The sequence below is a fragment of the Strongylocentrotus purpuratus genome, unplaced genomic scaffold, assembly GCF_000002235.5.
Source record: "Strongylocentrotus purpuratus isolate Spur 01 unplaced genomic scaffold, Spur_5.0 spur5_scaffold_18, whole genome shotgun sequence".
Lineage (NCBI taxonomy): Eukaryota > Metazoa > Echinodermata > Echinoidea > Camarodonta > Strongylocentrotidae > Strongylocentrotus > Strongylocentrotus purpuratus.
Window position 1 is genome coordinate 16752405 of NW_022145603.1, and position 23219 is coordinate 16775623.

At 38.8% G+C, this 23219-nt stretch overlaps 1 protein-coding gene and 1 non-coding gene across 5 annotated transcripts in view; both read left to right on the top strand.

Moving 5' to 3' along the window:
- The first annotated feature begins 16112 nt into the window (after positions 1–16112).
- LOC764341 (histone-lysine N-methyltransferase eggless) overlaps positions 16113–23219 on the top strand; it is a 33093-nt gene continuing 25986 nt past the window's right edge. For all 4 annotated transcript variants that reach the window (XM_030989299.1, XM_030989300.1, XM_030989301.1 and 1 more), the window contains exons 1-6: positions 16113–16186; positions 16803–16934; positions 18024–18153; positions 19248–19356; positions 21196–21453; positions 22955–23032. In XM_030989299.1, the coding sequence (XP_030845159.1) occupies positions 16882–16934; positions 18024–18153; positions 19248–19356; positions 21196–21453; positions 22955–23032 (628 nt within the window). In that variant the 5' untranslated portion in view covers positions 16113–16186; positions 16803–16881. The remainder of the gene's footprint in view (positions 16187–16802; positions 16935–18023; positions 18154–19247; positions 19357–21195; positions 21454–22954; positions 23033–23219) is intronic.
- Positions 21497–21569, top strand: TRNAV-CAC. The gene has a single exon. It is a non-coding gene; the product is annotated as a tRNA-Val (tRNA).

Consider the following 23219-nt stretch of genomic DNA (forward strand, 5'->3'; position numbering starts at 1 on the left):
AGAGAGAAGGGAAAGGGAAAGGGAAAGAGAATAAAAAAGGAAAGGAAGAAGAATATGAAGAAAAGAGGGGCTCTTGCCTCCTCCTCCTCCCCCCGCCAAAAGATAAGTAAGAGAGAGAAGGGAAAGGGAAAGGGAAAGAGAATAAAAAAGGAAAGGAAGAAGAATATGAAGAAAAGAGGGGCTCTTGCCTCCTCCTCCTCCCCCCGCCAAAAGATAAGTAAGAGAGAGAAGGGAAAGGGAAAGAGAAGATAAAAGGAAAGAAAGAAGAGGAAAAAGAAGGAAACGGAGGCGAAGGGCTCTTGCCTCCTAGCCCTTCTTCCCCTCCTCCCCCCCCCCCCCGCCAAAAAAATAAATAAGAGAGAGAGAGAAGGGAAAGGGAAAGAGAAGATAAAAGGAAAGAAAGAAGAGGAAGAAGAAGAAAAGAGGGTAACGGGGGCAAAGGGCTCTTGCCTCCTTTCTTTCCTATTCTCCCGCTTTTTCGTTTTTCTCTTTCTTTCTTTTCTTTCTTCTCTTTTCTTTCCTTTCTTTTCTTTTTTTCTTTTCTTTTTCTTTTTTTCTTTTCTTTCCCTTTTACTCTCTTTTTCCCCCTCCCCCTTTTCTCTTTTTCCCGACGGCAGCGCAATTTTACCGACAATATCCTGACAGGTGGGGGGGGGGGTGTCGCACCCCCACACCCCCTTTGGAGACGCCCCTGCCTTCGCCACTGTTGGCGACCACAAGGCTATCAATACAAATTAAGACATATTAATGAAGATTCTTTTTTAATGTTGCAGAGAGATAAGTATTTTCTCTATGAACTTGTTTAATGGAAAATAAATAATATTAAAAACATGAATACTATAGCGGTATAATGATGAGAGAGATGATTTAAGTCATACTTTTTTCAATGTGATTGGAGTGGACTTGAGGGTGGGGGGGGGGAGGTCCTCCTAAGATCTCGGCCGTTTCACAGCCGATCGCCGCGAAAATGCATATTTATGGTAATTTATGCAAACAAGGTCAGAGAATTCACATTTTTACCCATAAATCATATATAATTCATATTCGAGCGTTCTTTTTCACTTCATATATTCGTTAGAATAATAATACGACAACAAAGTTGGAAGAGCCAGTTTATCCCTATGTTATCTCTTGTTTTGATTATTTGTATTTATGTATTATATTATTTTGTTATTTCATTTCATTTCTAACCACAATTCAACTATTTTTACCCCAAATCAAACAAATTTACTTGAAACAAGACCAAATAACCAATGTTTTCTCTTTTTTTAAAAGAATAAATGGTATTTCCATATGTTTGGTACATAAATCACAAAAATGAGCGATTTTAGATTTTTTTTGACATGCAAAAACAAAAGGTCACGTGACTCCGCAATTATACGTCCGATTTTCAACAAAAATATGTTTCAAAAGATGCGTAAGACTCGAAAGAAAAAGTCATGAAAGAAAAACTGCCGCGGTTCCGGAGAAGTCGCGAAATTACTAGAGAGCACTAATCTTTTTTGGGGCCCTCAAAAATTTGAAAAATCGTACCCCCCCCCCCCCCTTGAACGCCAGGGGGGGGGTATCTCCCAAAAACGGTAAAAATTAACGTGTTTTTTTTACACGTTTTTTTCACAGGGCGGAGCCCTCAGAAGCTCAGGGGTATTAAACATCAAAATTAACGTCGGATGAGCATAATTTTATACCTTATTTGTGACAGTGGCAGGACACAATTTGGTGTTGGGTCAAGGGGGCGGAGCCCCCAGAAGCTCAGGAGTTTTGTCCATTAAATAATTATTATTTTATACCTTATTTGTGACACAGGGGTCACGAATTGGCGTGGGGTCCAGGGGGTGGAGCACCCAGAAGCTCAGGGGTTTTGGGCAATAAATAACGGTCAGATGAGCATATTTTTATATCTATTTGTGACACTGGAAGGACACAAATTGGTGTTGGATCCAAGGGGCGGAGCCCCAAGAAGGTGAGGGGTTTTATACATCAAATTATCGTCAGATGAGCATATTTATATATCTATTTGTGACACTGGCAGAACACAAATTCTTCTTCCTCTTCCTCTTCTTTCTTTCCTTTTATCTTCTCTTTCCCTCTCCTTCTCCAACATAAGATGCAAGACGGATATATATCGACTCACCTTCTTTCCAAGAACCATACGGGCCTGGAATTTACTTCCCCCCCCCCCCCCCCCCCCAGCATCTTTGCCTGCGACGCAGTCGAAACCTTCAAAGCCGGACTCTTATGGGAAGCCATCCAAGGGGGTAATATAATCATAGTCCCTCCCCACAACTGCAATGTGATGGGACTTAATTCTAAAATGTTCTAGAAGCAACAAACACTCTCTCTCGAACGATAACGTTCTTATTGGTCATCTTTATATCCCTCTTGAGGATCAGGACCAGGATCAGAACAGATTCTCTCTCTCTCTCTTATTTATTTTTTGGCGGGGGGGGGGGAGGGAGGAGGCAAGAGCACTTCGCCCCTTTTTCCCTCTTTTCTTATTCTTTTTCCTCTTCTTTCTTTCCTTTTATATTTTCTTTCCCTTTCCCTTCACTCTCTTTCTCTCTCTTATTTATTTTGTTGGCAGGGGGGGGGGGGGCAAGAGCCCTTCGTCCTTCCCCCGTTTCCCTCTTTCCTTCTTATTCCTCTTCTTACTTTCCTCTTATATTTTCTTTCCCTCTCCCTTCTCTCTCTCTTATTTATTTTTGGCGGGGGGGGGAGGGCAAGAGCCCTTCGCCCCCGTTTCCCTCTTTTCTTCTTCTTCTTCCTCTTCTTTCTTTCCTTTTATCTCCTCTTTCCCTTTCCCTTCTCTCTCTCTCTTATTTATTTTGTTGGCAAGAGCCCTTCGCCCCCTTTCCCTCTTTTCTTCTTATGCTTCTTTCTTTCCTTTTATATTCTCTTTCCCTTTCCCTTTCCCTTCTCTCTCTCTCTCTCTCTCTCTCTCTTATTTTTTTTTCTGGGGGGGGGGGGGGGGGTGGGGGAGGGCAAGAGCCCTTCGCCCCCGTGTCCCTCTTTTTTTCTTTTTCCTCTTCTTTCTTTCCTTTTATCTTCTCTTTCCTTTTCCCTTTCCCTTCTCTCTCTCTCCTATTTATTTGTTGGCGGGGGGGGGGGGGAGAGGCAAAAGCCCTTTGCCCCCGTTTACCTCTTTTCTTCTTCTTCTTCTTCTTTCTTTCCTTTTATCTTCTTTCCCTTTCCCTTCTCTTTCTCTCTCTCTCTGATTTATTTTTTGGCGGGGGGGGGGGGGGGGGGGGGGGCAAGAGTCCTTCGCCCCCCACCTTATTCCCTCTTCTCTTCTTATTCTTCTTTCTTTCCTTTTATCTTCCCTTTCCCTTTTTTCCTTCTCTCTGTCTCCCCCATCAAAGAGACCACTCTGTAATCAAGACCATTCCATTTCATTTAATACATTTTCGATATACTTAAATTGGCAACTATTACCTTCTGTCCGAGATCCTCATTTTAAACGACTGATGCGAAAGACTAGTCGACGCACCCTTTCGAGAAAAGCCCCCCCCCCCCCCCCGCTTTCATCGAAAGGGTGTGTTAAAATGGTACTCCGCTCTCAACGCACCCTTTCGAGAAAAGGCCCCCCTCTTTTATCGAATGGGTGCGTTGAGCACACCACACCGCACCGCACCGCACCCTTTCGATGAAAGCCCATATTTGTTGTATTGACCTACAGCGTATTATATTGGAGTAGGCCCTAGATTAAAAAGAAAAAAACCTCGAGGACGCCCTCTGTTGTCCTTTGAGGGTCACTTCGTAGCTGAGCTGATGTCCTTTTGAGTTTGTCCTTTCTCGTTTTCGTGCTTGATGTCTATTTGCTTACCGTAAACCAAAACGCCCTCTGTTGTCCTTTGAGGGTCACTTCGTAGCTGAGCTGATGTCCTTTTGAGTTTGTCCTTTCTCGTTTTCGTGCTTGATGTCTATTTGCTTACCGTAAACCAAAACGCCCTCTGTTTCTTCTGACCTGTACTTTGTCTATTTTGCTCTGACCTTTGATTTATTCTTTGTTAATTGGTCCTTTCTTCTGGGTACTTTGTCTATTTTGCTCTGTCCTTTGTTTGTTTGTATGCTTCTTTGTTTGTTTGTATGCATCTTTGTTTGTTTTTGTGACTGTTGATATTGGCCCGTTTGGCCGCCCATACTCATCGGCCTCATCCATTATGCGGGGAATTTCGGAGGCCAGGCACCAGTTTTACATTTTTTAAATTACCGGCAAAAAGGGGCAAAATTTACACTGAAATTTTATCATATTATGATTGTATTTGGAATAGTGCATCAAACAATTTTTCAAATTTAGTACTCCGCCCAAGGAAGAACATTATAAAAAAAGATATCATTTACATTTCGGACCCCGGCCTAGATCCCCCCCCCCCCCCCCCCCCCCCCCCACTCCCGTCACATCTTTTCCTCCCCTGTACCTCTCAGTTCTCCCTCATTTCTTTCTGTTCTGGAACAGTATTTTGTAGTTGTGATCCAATCCCAGCTCGCAGGTGCATGTAACCTAGTCTGCAAGCACAGACCCAATTTGACACTTTATCAAAAAATCATTGTGCCTTGAGAGAAGCCTAGCTCAGCTACCTACTGGTTGTGTCATAGTACATGGTCTATGATAGTCTTATAGTGCAGACTCTATTTTACGACTGACCAGGGTTTGTGCTTGCAGACTACATGTAACTAACCAAGCAGTACAAAAAATAGGAAATAAGAAAACGTCTTGATAAAGGCTATACTTTTGTTTGCGTGCCGTGTTCGAATATCGGCACTCTCCTCATATCTCAGCTCATAACATGTGCATGCATGCATAGGATCCCATGTAGGCTATATTCTCTCCGGATCCGTATTCAACATCTCTGCCACTAGCTACGGCGATACGACTGGACGACTGACTGCAGCTGCATGCATGGACAAGATCTTGTTTCTTTGTCTTTGAGATAGATATTTTGAGCTTATTTTAGTGTCGACAAGATTGCAAAATATGCATTTGTTTTCTCCCTCCCGTCTCTGATGTGACGAGCTAAATTAGTAAACTAGCAAGTAGCAGCTAGCAGAGCTCAGACTCAGAGAGACTCACTCGACTCTACCAAGTTATACCATGGCTGAGATTGCAGAAGCATTCCTGTTGAAGGTCACTGCGGGATTAGACGATGAACTTGCCAAGCTTGATAAAAAGATCACGAAGTTTACCAATGGTAGGCCCAAACCCTTGTCTATACCTTTCATACAAATTTGTCATTGAATTCGTCATCTGGTCATGTGATGTATTTCTAGTAGACTCTAGGTTACTAGGTAGATCTAACTGTTAGATCTAAAGTTAGTCTTAGACAGCAATAACCATCTGATTTGGGTCATTTCTTTAATAAAACTGACATTTGTTGTCATTCCCCAATACAGATGGCAACCCAGAGACCGTGGGGGTAAATTAGAGCCACAGCGTAACAGCTTTTCGTTACCGACATTTCTCCCCCGATTTTCTTTAGGCTATTTAGATCTAGTCTAGATCTAGGTCTAGATCTAATTTCCTGATTTCTAAATCAGATGTAGGTCTAAATTAGGTCGGTCTAGATCTATATATCTCCTAATTACAGTTTTCAAAATTTGCTAACCTATTATAGAATGTGAAATTTTCGGACTTATATGAATTATCCAATTTGTTCCTCAGAACCGCGAAGCACTTACGTTCATGCATTCGAAATATTACCCGGCGGCCGATATATTTCCGGGTCCACCTACCAAAACATAGCCAATGGCCAATCAGAGCACTCGTTTCGTGGGAGTTCGTTGGTCAAGCCGGGCCGACTCGTATGTAGCTACGGTAGCTATTGGACGTTCGAAAAGAAAAAATTAATATTCATCAACTAAAACCAAGACGGATAATGTTGACGACGAGACTTTCTCGGATTAATCATTAATTTAGGATCTAAATGAGCAAGCTATCGTAAGTCAAATAAGCTATATATATGTTATTTTTAATTAGACTCTAATTATTGTCATATTGCAGCATGTGTGAGGATGTAAAGAGTGAAAATCTCGTAGCATATCTCATTCATCGCGGTCCTGCCGAACCGAACCATTGGTCCCGTACAGTCCCGATAGGACAATCTTCAGTCTCTATAATCGGAGGTCTAGTGGAGCCAGACGTAGTCTCAGTGGAACAACCGACGATTAGAGAGACTGAAGTTTTCGGAGGTCTAGTGGAGCCAGACGTACTGTAGTCTCAGTGGAACAACCGACGATTAGAGAGACTGAAGTTTTCGGTCTAATCTAGTCTATGCAAGTTTGACCGCAACTGTTGATGCAAAATTGTATTAATTTGTATTTGTCAACAATTTGGCTGCATTGGCCCTGCTGTAGGCCTACACTGCTATTATCACCAGTGACTCACTCTCGCTTTCCAGAATTGGTATAGTAGGCCTAGTCTACTCTCTTTGTAAAATTTAATCCTGCTTCGCAAGAAGGAGCAAAACAACATCTTCTTTCTCATCACCACTTCTCTCTTCAAAAGTACACTTCTCAAAATTTTCTCAGCGAGTGAACACATATTTTTGAGAATGTCATCTCTACACACGTCTATTTTGTTTCCTGCATACACTTGAAGCAAATTTCTTCTACCGGTATAAAAAAAAAATCAATTCCAACCTCTTTCATCTCATTTTGGAGAATCTTCACATAGATCTAGATCTAGATCTATCTAATTTCTCTGCATTCAACTCTGAGAACAATCCTAAACATCACTTATGCTAGCCAAGTATAGTTTTGTGATAATATCTGTGGTGATTTTGTGGTGTACAACTTGGGAATATACAGTAGGCTTGCGGGTGCACCATGTGAGAGAGAGGGAGGATTGAGGAGTCCTGAAAAGAACTCTCGGTAATCTTTCTTGAGGGTTACCGAGAGTCCTTTTTAGGACTCCTCAATCCTCCCTCTCTCTCACATGGTGCACCCGCCAGGCCAACTGTATATCTACATCATCATGCAAGCCGATACTTACAAGCAGCATCTAACTTGGGAATAGTGCAATATTTGGACAACTTGTTTAGTTTGGAGGATTCATGCCTGGGTATTCCTGCACGCATGATGTCGGTAAATGGTGATTGGTTTTTATTATCATTTCGTTTTGCTCATCGACCATTCCTGCTTCAAGACCAAATGTTTGTAAATATATTGAGACTACTAATTTGTTTCCCCCCTGAGTAGTCTTGATACGGTTTCGCTGTATACAATTCTGTATGCTTTTTTTGTAGTTGAGACGCCCCAAAATGAAAAGCTGCTTGGTGATATTGGTAGCATTCACGCCCACATCGGGGAGCTTCATGATGAAATACAGGGTCTTCTCAACAAACAAGAGTAAGTTGTGCATTAACAATTATTTTCTAGCTTGTCTGCTTGTGTAGCAGCATAGTAAAATGGTTTCAGGAAAGGGCTTGGAATTTAGGGTATCTTTTTAGTTTGTGTACCTGTCACAATTTTGGGTGCCCGAAAATTGTACAATAAAAAATACCTGCTAGATTGGATACAGTTGTCAGATCTAAATCTTCCTATAAAGATGCATAAATTTGACGATTTATAACCAGCAAATACCTTTCATAACACCTACATACCGAAGCCTTGGTTAAAGGTATTGACCAGTTTTGGAAACGCCCCCTCTCAAAAAAATTAAATGGAAGCTCTTATTACCAATCATGTGAAATCATATGTTTTGACTAATACGTCATCATACAAATTTTGCAGAGAAACCGCCTACTAATTGATATATTTGGTAAATTATTTTATCTATTTGGACATGATAGATAAAACGCATGTGTCGTGCATGTGTGCGTAGTCCCATATACATCTTTCCAAATTTCTTATCATTTTGATGATTCCAGAACCTTGCAGTACACACGAATACTTGTATTCTAGATGATCAATCTTTTCTGATTGATTCCACAATGCAATCGCATGACCATAACTGTTCTTTATCTTTAATATCAGAATATCTCATATGAAGTTAGTTCCATCCATATTTGGCGATGTTCAGTGCTATTACTATGCCTATTAAAGTAACGAACTGGGGTAAAAATAGAGAGAAAATGTGAGCTGCTAGCTTGATTTATGAAGGATGGAAAAATCAGGCTACAAAACAATGATAAGAATATTCTGTTTTAAAAGCATTAATTTCCATAATCACCTTTATATTTTGACAGAGAGCGCAAGGAGGCCGAAAAGGCGAGACAAGATGAATATGAAAGAGACCATTTATTCAAGTCCTCCATTATGCCTAGCAATCCCAGAACTCTCCATGAACTCTATGAGGAGATGGATCTCCTTGACATTGATTCAGACGACGACGACCAGGACAGCGGCAATGAGATGGATGACGATGATGGTGTTGCCGGTGAAGATGAGATCATCTTCCTTGGAAAGACGGACCTACCAACAAGGCAGAAACGGTCAGCAAATGAAGCTCGTCTTACACCACCAGCGCCACCCAGTCAACCAGCAGGTTGGTATTAATCTACATTTACATTTGCCATCCAGGTGAAATTAATGGGTATCTAGTAGAAAGAAGTTTGTAATGTTTGTTAATTCATTTACTGACTGGAAATTTATCTTAGCGTTAAACTCCAAGAATCTCCCCGAACAAAATTGAGGGCGGTCCCCCCCCCCCACCCCCTGGATCGCCACCCCTGACTAGCATGCATCACCATCATGACAAAAAAAGAAAAAAAGAAATTTTGCCAACACCATAGGCAGCAGGCCAGAGGGCGTCTTATTTCAGCTTTCTGTCCGGCCGCAACAATATAATACAAAATTAGTCAGTATAGTCATTGCACTTAGCTTAGTCCCATATATGTACAAATACGTGCTGTTTTGACTGTTGTTGCGCATAGGCCGCACCCAGACTTTTTGATATTTTCTCTTCCGAAAACACTGCGGCCTTTACGCCGGCAAATACGGTATGCAACGTTACCGTTTATTGGTTATTGCAAATGGCCAGAACCAATTACACATCCTGAACTGCTAAAAGCCTGAAATGCCATTATTTTTATATGCATATATTGCGCTCGCACTTTATGAGACACAGGTGAGACAAGGCTTGGAATTTGCCATGTTATAATAATAGTAATAATAATAATAGGCATTTCTATAGCGCCATCTATCTAGATAATTCTCTTCCGAGGCACATTTATTCATTATTACCCTGTCTTTAGCCTAGCTGCTGTTTATAAAGCGCTCCAGCATTTCAAGAAATTAATTCCTGCCAGGTACCCATTTACATCACCTGGGTTGAGTGTGGCAAATATAGATCAATGTCTTGCCAAAGGACAGTAATACCGCGGCTGGACTAGAACCGCGGACCTTGTGATCGACAGTACGACGACGTATCTTCTCGACCACTACAAAATCATTATAGGTATTTCTTGTAAGGCTTTATTAGGCCTGATAAAAACCTGATTTAAATCGGTTTCTCGAATTTTTTTAATTTTTCCTGATTTTTTCCTGATTTTTTTTTTTTTTTTATTCCCTTTTTTATCCTGATTTTCCCGATTTCCCTCTTATTTTCTCTATTCTTCCCTATTTTGCCCTATTTTTTTCCAATTTTGTCCCAATTTTCTTACTCGAAAGGGGGGGATGTTGTTAGATGCCATTTTTTCCCCGCGAATCCTTTTTTTTTTTTTACTCAAGGGGGGGGGGGGGGGGGGGGGGGCGTGGTTGAGGGGAAAACAAAAAACCTTTTTTTTTTTTGGTGCTCACTATCACCCCTGCTTTACCTATTGACTTTCTGTGTTTATTACAGGACCCATAGACAAAGAGGCTGATGGAAAGATGGGAGCAGTGGCAGCCATTTCATCACAGAAAACACCAGCAGCACCATCCCAGGGCACTCTGCCATCATCAATACTAGGTGCCCAGGAAACCTCCAAGGTTATCATCATTCCACCAGGACCCTCGGGACAGGCAACATCCACATCGTCCAGTTCCCTGGGTGGCCAGACTACAACACCTGTTGTGGACCGGTCAGTGGCAGCCGAACGTGTGATGACTATCCCTGCCTCCACAGTTGCCAGTATTCAACAGGAAGGCTCTGCAAAAAGTGTTGTTTTACCATCAGCATTGATACCAGGACTCAAGGACTTTAACCAGCAGTCGAAGGCACCCTTGCGTTTTCTGATGGTAACCACTGCAAAAAACCAGGCTGGCCAACCGGTGAAGAGTGTGAAGACATTGGTTCTGCAGAATCCTCAGGGGGTACCGCTGGATGGGCATGTGGTATTGAAAATCCAAGAGGGAAAACCGCAACCAGGGCAGATCAAGCAGTATGGACAAGACGCCTCTGCTGCTGGACCAGTCTTGCAGACGTCGGCAGCGAAGCGTCCCCCGGCTACGTCCGAGGTGGTCGAGATCATCGATGATGATGATGACATTGTGATGCTGAGCAGTACTCCAGCATCCTCTGTCTCCAAGAAGACCACTGTTCTCAGAGCAACCGCCAGAGCTCCATCTGCCGTTCCTGGACAAGTCCAGGGGGGAAGTCCAGGGGGGAAGGCTCGTCAAGGGGTGCAGCTCATACATGGAGGTGACTATGATGCTCACATGATGGAAGGAGAAGAAATGATGTTTGGAGATGACGATGCTACGTAAGTATCATTTTGAAGCCAGGAAAGGCCAAACTTTCGAACTGTCAGAAATTGTATGCAGTCATACCTGTCTACAGCAACCGCCCAAGGGAAACACAAAAAGTGGTATTTGTAGACAGGTGGTCTTTATAGACAGGTTCCTTTAGTACATGTTTCAATGAGAAACCATTTTCAAGGGGAAAAAAAAATGTGGTCCTTGTAGACAGGTCGTCTTTGTAGACAGGTGGTCACTAAAGCAGGTTTGACTGTAAATTAAAAGTTTGAGACTTCTTTTTTTTTCTACAAGGACTTCCATTAGAGGCTCAATTTTCTTTAATGCTTGAAACACAGGACGCATATTTGCATATTTTATGAATTGACAAGTAAGAGGAGTGAGCACTTTAGATAAACTACCCTGTTGAAGGCTTTGACCCTCAAGGAATTATTAAAGAGAGATGGGGGAAATAAAACCTACCAAGACTAGTGCTGTCATTGACAGGCCTTCTGTTGACATGCTTGTCAATAAAACTGCATTTTGATGGAAAGACAATATGTCGGCAAGATGCAATGTTGCACATGAAGCAAATGGTTCAGAAATATTCTTTAAATTGTTGTTCTTCCACACTTGCTTAATACAATGATAACGCTCACAAATTATTTTTCACCTCTTCCCAGAACTCCACTTTCTCTTTTAAAGAGCCTTTCTGAACAGAATTTGATGGTATGGTAATAGCATATTTGAGTTTTCATGTTACCTCACATCTGCTGCATATGTTTCTTCCATGACAGGTTACCAGAACTTGTTGAAGGAAAGAAGGTACTAGCCAAGGGGGAGGAAAGTTTCTGGTTTCCAGGAACACTCATTGGTCCTCCTATACATCATAAAGGAATGGTAAGCTTCTCATGTCGGTTGGTCAGCTTGCTATTTCCTCATTTTTACTTGAATTAAATGTAATGTATATTTCATTATAATGCTCTCTGCTTTATAATAAACATGTATAATGTTTCAAAAATAATATTGCTAATAACATTCGTTTGTCTCCCATAGGGCTGTGCACAACAGTGTAATGAGGTACCCGAGTACACTCCCAGGCTCACAGGCGAATACTCGAATATTCGGACGCCATGTTTTTTTATTATTTTTTTTATTTTTTTATTATTTTTTTAATTTTTTTAATTTTTTTTTATTTTTTTATTTTTGTCCTTTTTTTCTTTTTTTTTGCCACTACCATACTACTCGGCAGTTTCTCAGGTCCCTCGCTGAAAACGCATGCAACTTTACTTTGATTTGCAGTTGAAGGCGCCGATTTAATAAGAATAATAACAGTAAACAATGCTGTTTTAAAAACCAAAGATGGCAGAATAATCCATTTTCCTCCAAGTCCAAACAGAAATCTGGACATTTGATCCCAGTTTCTGAAAGGTGAGTTTGACAGTGCTTGAGTTGGGAAACATTTTTACCGATGGTACCATGCCAGCGGACGCTGCTCTCCCTGGCACAGGTAAGCGTGGGCCTGGACATTTTTATTTTTTTTATTTTTATTTTTTTTAAATTTTTTTTTTTTGCGGCCGAATATTCGGGTACAAGAAATCGTACCCGAGTAGTTGTCAACCGTGCAGGTACTCGAGCATTCGACTACCGGTCGCAGCCTTAGTCTCGCAATGTATGGTCCACAAGGGATTTAAAAGATGCACGACGTTCCGTGTGGCGCTGCTACACTTCGTCAGGTGATAAAATAACAATAACAATTAGAACAATAACGGACAAAGCTTATTGGCCGAAGCACACGGGTGCTCAACCAAGCAACAGGCCGCTGGTTCATCTCGCCTGCCAGGCGGGAACAATAGCTTGCTCAACCAATCAACAAGCCGCTGGCTCGATGCAGGCCGGCTGGATGGGGAGTTATGGCGGCGTATCGAACGCATCCAAAATTCAGGGATATCGATCCCGTTGTCTCTGTTGAAATTATTGGGATTGAGACGCTTGCTTACAATATATTTTATCACCCGTTGAAGTGTAGCAGCGGCACACGAAATGTCGTGATCTTTCATACATTGCGAGACAAACGAACGTCATTAGGGATATTATTTTCGATGTTTAATTTTTTTTAAATCCATGAGGCTGTTTTTAATTACAAGAAGTGAGATTATTAGCTTTCCTAAATCTAAGGATTTGGCCTAATGCAGGGGAAGGCTTCTAAATCAAATTCATTCAAGCTACCAATCACCTTGGGGGTGTTTCACAAAACTTGTCATCAGTGACAAATGACAGTTTTTGTTATAAGCTACTGTAATCCTTGCTTCTGATTGGTTATTAGCAGATTTGTCACTGATTTTTGTTATTTGTCATTGAAAAAATGTTTTGAGAAACGGGTCCCTGAAGATTTTTTTTTGTTTTTTGTATAGCTATAAGTCAACCTATAATACTTTACCTGGCATTCTCTGGGTAAACAATTAAGAAGTATGAAGAAAATAAAGGATAACATGAAACCTTGTGTTTAGGACTCGCACAGGTTCCTTCAAGTACCTTATGGTATGCAAGTGCGTATGCATGTGTTAACTAGTCTATTCAACAAGACATTCAAACTCTTCACTGAGATTTGTTTATTTATTTATTTATTTTATCAATCATTCATTCATGTTCACATTTTGGCAATTCATTGGAGGTAACATCACATGAAAAAGAATATACACTGTAATATAACAAATCATTTCAATACTACAATCCATTTGAAATTGACTTTGCATGAAAAGAATACAACAATGTTTTATTAAAGACAAGTTGCAACTAATATACAGTTTAAAAAATGGACACACAAAGGTGTATTCAGATTGTATTTAAATTGCAATATCTCTTTATAAAATGATTATATCAAGCCCATATTCTGAGTACAGTATGGACACATGGAACCCTTTACATCAAGAGCAAAACATGTACACATGGTTGATTTCTCCTAACAGAGAAAGACCAGTTTTGGAAACTCCCCCCTCTCAAAAAATGTTATGGAAGCTCTTATTACCAGTCATGTTAAAGAATATGTTTTGACTAATACGTGATCATACAAATTTTGCCGAGAAACCGCCTACTAATTGATATATTTGGTGAATTATTATATCTATTTGGACCTGATAGATATCGCGCATGTGTCGCCTAGTCCTATACCCATCTTTCTGTGTACAGTGCTTGTAGCTTTACCAAGACTTGGCCAAATTTCTTATCATTTTGATAATTCCAGAACCTTGCAGTACACACCAATACTTATATGCTAGATGATCAACCTTTTCTGATCGATTCCACAACGTTTCTTTCACAATGCAATCGCTTGACCATGACTGGTCCTTATCTTTAACAGAAAAAGTACAAGGTGAAATTTGAGCATGGCCGGAAGCGACTGTTGTCCAGTAAGTTCTTAGCTGTCATTACGCCCTCTAAGCCAGGTGACCTTGCCGTTGGTATTAGAGTAGTTGGTAAGTCTTAACCTACATTTTGTATTATTTTCTGTACCCCTGATCTCTCACTTCCTTTTGTCATTGTCTACTCTTGGTATTATGACCGTGTAAAGCATTGTCTTGTCCCTTTCTGGTCTCTGTTGGCATCCCCCTTTTTCTTTTCCCTATTTTGTAGTTCCTTTTGTAGTTACGGATTAGTTGATTTAAAGGTACTATGTCCCTTTTGCAGCCAACCTCAATTGCTGTACAACTTTGCAGGAATTATGAATATGTCATGTATGTCTTATCTGTGAAATTTAAATGTTAGCAGTGTCCTCATATTCAAATTATGCAAGGAAAACCGTTTACTTGCTAGACTTCACTGTCAGACACTATTGAGTGACTGACTGGCTTTTTTCTTCTTTGGTAATAACATACATGAAAAGAGTTGTAAAGGGTACATGAGTATTTGTCTACATCAATAACCCACTTCTTGTGATGGCCAAGATTAAACTGATTGAATCTTTGCGCAGCATAAAACGTATGACCATTCGGTACAATTGTCTGAAAATCAAGACTATTACTTTTGGGCTCTATAGCCCTAAAGTCGATTTGACAACTAATAGTCATTATTTTCCCACTTGAAGACATTTTCAAGCCCCACCTTTTTTCGGGAAGTTCTAAATTAGTATTATCTTTCAAATGCAGTTGGAATTTAACTTTTTCATTTTTTGACCTGCAAATGGAACATAGTCCCTTTAATTACTCATTATTCTTAAGTATCATTTGAGGTGTTCACACTTGTGCAAGCATTGCTTTTTAGTGGACCCCTCTGTTTCCAACATGTATTTCTTACATTTGTTTTAAATGCTTATAACTGATTTGTAATGTTTTGTTGGAAACATGAATAAATTGAAATTGAAATTGAAATAGTTACCAAATGATCGTAACTATCCACAGATCTGTCAAGCATAGAAAGGCTCTACCGTGTGCATTTTACACTATTTACTCTTAATAGTTTAATATCGAGGTGCTTTACGAATGGCTTTTATTTTCACCATTTAAAAAAAAATACTCCCGCCATGGTTTTTCCGCCTCATATGTAGGCGATTCTTAAAGATTCTGAAGATTAAATTGGTTGAATGAAGAAACAAACATTATTTGTTGGCTGACATTATTTTTCCCAGTTTGGATTTATTTCTTGTTATTTTAATTGAACTGCCTGTTTTCTTCCCTAGCTTCTTATTTGGTAGAGGAAGGGGCAAAGACAAAAGGGATGTATGCTGGTATCATAGCAGAGGTTCCTATGAAGACCAACAGAGGAAGGTTAGTTTCAGTTTAAAGGCATCATTTAACAATGTTAAATCTGAGATGCACGGCTCTACGTGTTATCAGTGTCTGTGATATGGTGTAATATTGAAGCCCTAAAAAAAATGTGCTTCAAAATGATCAAGAAGTGCATCAAAAAAGTAAAAATCTTTGAGTGACCTGTTTTACCATACTCGTTTTCCTCAATAGACTGCAGTGTTATGAAAACCGTTTGGCAAATGGTTTTTAAAATTTGTATTTCCAATCATAAATATCTTGATAATCAGACAGGAGATCGACTTGTAAAAATCATGAAGTTCCTGACTGACCTAAAGGTTTATAATTATCATTGCAGCATGAGCTAAATCGAGAATTTTGTTTCAGAATCTGAGACAAAGTTACCGGATCCCTTTGAAGCGATTTTATGTTTTTCTGCTGTTAATTTCAATTATTACACATTGTCGTTTTTTGTATTTGGTTTTGTGCTTTTTACTACTTTTAATGCGTATTATTCTTATATGTTAGTTTTATACTGTTCTTACCTTTGCTTGTGAACTTTGGTGATATTCATTATGTATATTTCTGTGTTCTACATTTTTATCCTGTTCAGGACCATGATGTAAAACAGATTTTGTATTTACAATGTATATCTGATTCTTGTTATCCTGAATAAATATATTTCAATAAAATAAATTTTAAAACATGTTCCAAGATTTCTTCACAAGTTCCTGTCAATGTTATAGCATTGTTGAGTACGCCTCACCTCTTTTGTTGCAGATATTTGGTGTTTTTTGACGATGGTTACGCTCAATATCTATCGTGTGAGAAGATCCATATAGTCTATCATTCAAGTAAGTATTGTGTGAAAAGAGAGATTTTTCTTATATTCTCAAATGTCTTAAACCCTGGTTTTATTTATATAGTGAACTATTGGAACCCTTTTAAGTTTAAAATACTAAAATATAGCAGTTGGCAAATCTATTTCATTTATGCAAAATCTCTCAAGAAGAGCACCAAGCTATTTCTACAATTTTCGTTTCGACAAGGATAATAGCGGGTGAATGAGATACTCTATCACCACACACACCTAGGAAGGAAGCATCCATGAATTTAAACTTCACATACGGTATTATGTCAAGTTATCAAGAAAATGGCAATGCCCATGTTGTGCTGAAAAACTGTACATTATGCTTAGAGTATCTTGCTTGGGAGAATTTACTGTTAGAGGGTGTCGCACAGTGTGCGACACCTTCAAAGAAAACCATAAATATCTTTGTGGTTTGAGAATTTCGTTCAGGATGTTTTGCATGTTAGAGGGTTAGTACAGTAAAAGAAATATAATAAGTAACATTTCATACAAAAATTACGCAGTTTTTAACGAGTCACTTTAAGTACAGTATAAAGTTCTTAATACCTAGTTATGAACATGTGTTTTGACTGTGTCATTTGGACATCCTTCTCCCTCAGGCGCCTGTGTTTGGGCAGATGTGGATATTTTCTCCGAGATTTCATCAGAGAATATCTAGATAAGTACCCTGACCGGGCAATGGTCAATCTCAAGAGGGATCAAGTGGTCACTACAGAATGGAATGGCAAATGGTCAGTGTATGGATATCTCAGAATATATAAAACTTGATATCAATAACAACTTACCAGCTACTGTTATACGCTACTGAATCATGGCATCTGATTGGCTGAGAGCAAATATGTAATTTTAGCATTTGTTATAGATAACAAGTTTTATGAAACGGGCCCCTGGGCCAGGCCTGTTTCATAATACTTTTGTCAATAAGAAATGTTACAGTTTGGTATCAAATTTGCTCACAGCCAATCAAATGCAACAATTTCAGTAGCTTATAACAGTTACCATGATTGTTAATATATGGGTATCAAGTTTTGTGAAACATGATCGTGGAGGGATAAAGAGATTGAGGGATGGATGATATTCATGCATGAGTGAAGATTGAGATGTAGGTGTTTATAGAGGAGTCTTTGTTAAAGGTACCGGTAATACAAAGTTTTGGTATGGTTCAAATGAACATATTGGAAGCATATGCGATCGTACAATATTCAATGATTGTTGTCGTGGTTTAAATCAAGTCTAAAGTTATGAAATTGTAAATAATACACTCTCTATGGTGTATACATGTAGCTCCCACTAAAGGTCAAGTTTTACTCAAGCTATAAAACGATGTTTCTTAAATATTTCTTGATATCAAGAATTACCATTCCTTTACAACAGAAAATTATTTCTTGATAACACGAAAAAGAAATAAATGTTAAAGGCCCACCGTACTACTTGTAGCTACTTGCTTCCTCTGTATAGAAAACAATGCCTAATTGGTGACCATGATCCTCTTTTTCTTATGTTAACTGAGAGCTGAGTTGATGAGATAGCCACCTGTCAGTGACCTTCCTTGGTGGTCTAATCCCTCCTAGCCAAAGTAGTACTGACGGCCTTTAAAACGGCTTGCCATAAATATCCAGCAATACGCAAGCCAAATACGCAAAGGTGTGACTGAGGCATTATTTCTCCATCTGCTTAAGCCTCGATCACAAATGCCATTACGAACTGCTACGAACGCTGTACGAAAAATGTTCAGACAATGGAAAAACGGAGATTCGTACAAAATTATCGTACGTACGAACCTTTGTGACCGTAGCATTTTTTTAACCACTATTTATCAGGTGGAATGCTAGAGTGCTTGAGGTACAGGGTAGTCTTGCTAACATGCTCTTTGAGGCTACACCATCCAGAGGAGCAGAGACAGAATGGATCTATAGAGGCTCTACCAGGCTTAAGCCCCTTCTTGATTTGGTAATGCATTATCAAGATGAATGTGGTTCTTATTGTCAAATATATGTAATATTCATCTATTCTATCTCTCTCTCCCTCTCTCTGTCTCTCTTGATAAATTTGCATACTGTTTATACTATATGATACTTGTTATTTCAACATATTTGTGGCTTACACCCAGTAAATAACTTTGATTGATCGATCTGTAATTGAAAAACAAGTCAGAAAAAATCTTGGAACCAGCAGGACTTGAACCTGCATCTACTGCTTGCCGGGCAGCGACTCTACCACCAGGCCATCACTGGTCCATGGCACAGTCACCATGAACTAGAAACAAATACCTAAGCTCTCCTGATTCATTCTGACTTATTAATATTCATAAATCCGCCATAGGACAATAACTTAATAAACGTAATGCTTCCTGGGAGAAATTTCAATTATAGATTGATCAATCGATCTTATTTACTGGGTGTAAGCCACAAATATGTTTCAATAATTGAAGTTTCATCCTCCTTGTATCTTCTGTCATCTCTATGTCTTTTTTGTCCCCTATTATCTTCTCACCCTTTCCCTTTGTTATTCTTTCCTATAATCCTTCTATCGTCTTTCTATCATGATGGAAGGTTAAAAACAAGGTTAACATTGTTCACCTCTGTTTTTATCTGTCCATGTTTTTTTTCTTCCTACCTTTTCTGCAGATTATCTTTATAGTTCTATTCTTTCATTTTCTACTATCGTTTCAAAATCTTCTTCTTTTTTTTTTTTTAATAATTTTATTATCTTTATTTTCTTAATATGTTTTAGCCATCTTTCAACTTTTCAATGGTTGGGGAACATAAAATCAAACAAAATCATTTATTCCTAATATCATTCATTAGGCAAAATTAGTCATATTGATATGCATGAGGCAGTTACAATCTTTCCTTACCCACTATTCATTGTCGAAAGTAGTCTTGATTTTGAAATAAAGATAATTAAAACACCAAATATCCAGATGATGTTTTATTGCACATATCTTTGAAATGGATTTTTTTTTTTACTCAATCAAGTTAAGTTTAAAAGTCACATAATTCCCCCAACAATTGTCTATGGAGAATATTCATTATCTCACACAGGGTGACAAGAAGACTGCTGGTATCAATACTGTTCCAACTCCAGATCAATTGCGACATAATCTTCCATATGTTGAAATGACCAAAGTACATTCAGACCACATTCTACCAGGTATGTATAAGTTAACAACGTTGTATTGTAAACCGTACCCCAAATTTTTATCCATCGTTGAAAAAAGCAAAAGTGTTTTACTACTTCCCCATCAACAGTGATTTATAGCATGTTCCTAGATGCAAATGGCTAAATTCGAAAGGAATTCAAGGAATTGAAATGATTCATAACAAGTTTTAAAGGAATAATAATTACCCTTTGTTGGTTCACTCTTACTTTACCCATTTTCATTGAGGGCTGTTGCATCAGTTTCACCACATGCAGGATTTTGCGCTGAAACAGGCGGAGACCGTCCAAGTAATCGGCAATCTATCCAAATATAAGTCACTGACTAAAAAGGCTTGCACAGACTCGATGCTGGTCGAACAACAATAGTATGATGGGAAAAATCAATCTCCTTTGATGAATGGGATATTAACTTGACCTTTAACCTGTGAATATAGAAATAAACCTCACCTGTGATGAACATTCAAGTTAAAAAATATGAAAATATCTGAAATATTATTTTTCTATTTCTCAAAATCCTTGTGGTAGAGGGTACAGTAAGCTTCACATATGCATGCGCCACACACAGCCAGCTACATCCAAAAACCCAAGACGCGATCATATCTCAAGCACCGTCAAAAAGAAAACGTCGTGAAATAAACCATAAAGATACTTCTTGAAATATTCCTACACATGTATATGAATAAAAAACTGCCAAGGAAGTTACGATGCTTGAAGCATTAAAACAATTCAAACCAAATTAGATGAAATATGAATGAGCATAAAAGGATCAATTGTTTTGTCAAAGGTCACTGGGTCATAAAAATGTTGAAAAATGCTAGAAAACATCTTAAAGGGAGTGTGTCATGATGAGACTATATGTCTTTCCCGTGGCCCTACTTAGGGCCAATCGGGTATAGTACGACTACAGACAACGCGACCGCAGCATTCACATGTGTGCAACAAACGCAAAACCGAAGCATGAGGAGAACTTCGGTCTGTTTCGCGAACACTAACGTGCTGACCCAGTTAATCAGTCCATTCGTATACGTGCAGTTGTCCAAAAGAAGACGTAGATGGGGTTAACCAGTATTTGCCATGATACAATCCCTTTAATACTCAATACTAATAATTTACCAAAAATTGAACGAAGTATGTGTACAAGCATGAACGGATTAAATGAATCAATTTATTTTGTGAGGTGTAATGTTAAAGATCACAAGATCACTTACTAATGAACATACAGACGGAGGCATTTTCATCTTGTTGCAGGTTTAAATTTACAATCCCATCCATTAAATATAAAGGCGAGTTCTGGTAAAAAAAGGAAATTAATTTTCACAGAATCAAACAAAAGTTACACTGAATGTTCAAGATTACAAATAAATGTCATTTGCCAAACAATTTTGGTAGAAAATGTATACTGGCTGAGTAATGAGCATAGAAAGATTAGGAAATCAAGTTTAGTAGCCCCGCCACCATTTGTGTAGTCCCATATACATCTTTCTGTGTACAGTGCTTGTTACTTTACTACGACTGGGCCAAATTTATTATGATTTTGATGACTCCAGAACCTTGCAGTTCACACCAATACTTACAAGCTACATGATCAACTTTTTCTGATCCATTCCACACCTTTTCTTTCACAATGCAATCAGATGACTAGAACTCACCTTTATCTTTAAAGTAGATCTATATAGGTCAGTCACTCATAATGGGATGGATCCAATAGGTGCAGACTACCGCTTGTGGGGCATCAATTACAATGTCAAAATTAATGTTTGAAAATATGTTTTACTCAAAGTAAAATAAGATAACAGATTCCTTGAATGTATGATTTGTTACTGTTTACAGAGCAACAGATACCTCAACCCAAGCCCACGATGCTAGGCAGACTTAATGACCCTCAAGGCTCAGCAGCTACATCATCATCACCATACCACTTCTCTCAGCTCCTTCAACAGTGTGCTCAACAGACAACTCCTACTCCCTCGTTTGCCAAGAAATCCTCCGCATCTGTATCTGGCTCTACTAGCAGTCTGTATGAGAGCAGCAGGAGTGAGCACAAGAAGAAGAAAAAGAAGAAGAACAAACACAAAGACAGGAGAAAAGGTGTGTCATCCATTATTCTTATTCTTATTATTCTAACTCACCGGGCATGGTGACTCAGTGGTTAGAGCGCCCGTCTCACGAACGGGAGGTCGTGGGTTCGAACCCCGGCCGAATCATACCAAAGACTTATAACAATGGAACCTTCTGCCTTCTAGCTAGGCGCTCAGCATATTAGATTGGAGAAGGGTAGTAATAACATTATGTTATGCAGGGCCCGCTGGAAGAGCAGTTTCTTAACTGAAGTGGCTACCCTGGGTAAATAAAACATTATTATTATTATTATTATTATTATGGGTTCATGTTAGAATTTGAGGAAGCCTCACCCTAAGAAATAACATTAGTTATTCTGAAAGATTTATTGTATTCTTGCCAATTAATCTACAAGATTCCCCACCCAAGTGTATGAGAGAGGTATAAAGCTAGAATAGTGTACAGTTTCTCAGCACGAAATGGGCATCTCTATTTTCTTGAAAACATGACATGCTATGTGAAGTCGCTTATCAAGTAAATGGCAAACCTTCTTCCCAGAAGAGCACCACCTCATGTATGAAGTTTCATGTTTGAGTTCTGACAATTGTAGTACAATCGATAATAGCAGGTGAATTGAATACTTCATCACCTCACACACCTAGGAAGGAAGCATCCATAAATTTGAATACATTTACTGATACACGATTTCACTTAGTACGTCATGTTATCAAGGTAACATGAAAATTATTAATGCAATTCAAACTTACTTTTGATGAAGTATGAATGAGCATACAAGGATGAATGAAATGATTATAATTTGGATGGATAAGGTCAAAGGTCACAGGATCATGAAAGTGTTGAAATAATGTTATTGTGATAACTTTAAAACTATTGAAGCAATCCAAACCTATCAATGAACATACGGACGGAGACATATTATTGGTAATACAAAGTTTTGGTATGGGGTCATGAATTTGGTTCAATTGAACATATTGGAAGTATATGCGATTTTATAACATTCAATGATCATTGTTGCAGTTGAAATCGAGTCTAAAGTGATGAAATTGTAAATGATAAACTCTTTATGTTGTATAGCGCCCTCTCAAGACTGAAATTAATTCAGCTTTAAAACAATGTTTCTTGACTACAATCTACCGATTTGCTATTCCCGTTTGGTAATTAAATATCAGAACTGCATATTCTAAGATTTTCATAATGGCAGCTTCCATGGAATGGCCTTAAGCGCTATTTGAAATTACCGGGAGCACTGGTAAATTTTTAATTATTCAATTTCTCGAAAAGCAAAAGTGTTTAAGGGGCTAAATTTTCTAGTGCTTATAGTACATCCACAGGGGCATCAAAATATATCAAAACTGTAAGAATTACTATCCATCCAATTTTCAAAATTTCTCAAAACTTTGCATTACCTTTAAAGACACAGTTGCAATCATCTTGTTCATCTCTATGACAAGAGAATCCCTTTTGCATTGTCATGAAATAAAAATCCTTTGTCTTTTTTGTCATGGAACAGAGAGGTATGAGGAGGATAAATTGTTTGAACCAGAAACCAAACTAGACCTTCCAGCTACAAAGGAGAGACTGAGATATAGTAAGTATTCTAGTATTTTATTGTACAATCATATGTTCACTGACTTTAAAGAGAAGGTTGAGTTCTGGGAAGAGGTGAAACACAACTTGTGAGCGTTATCATTGTTATTATGCAAGGGTGGAAGAACATCAGATGACAAATGTTCCCTGAAAAGCATGGCTCTTCAAATGCCTTCATATTCTAAATA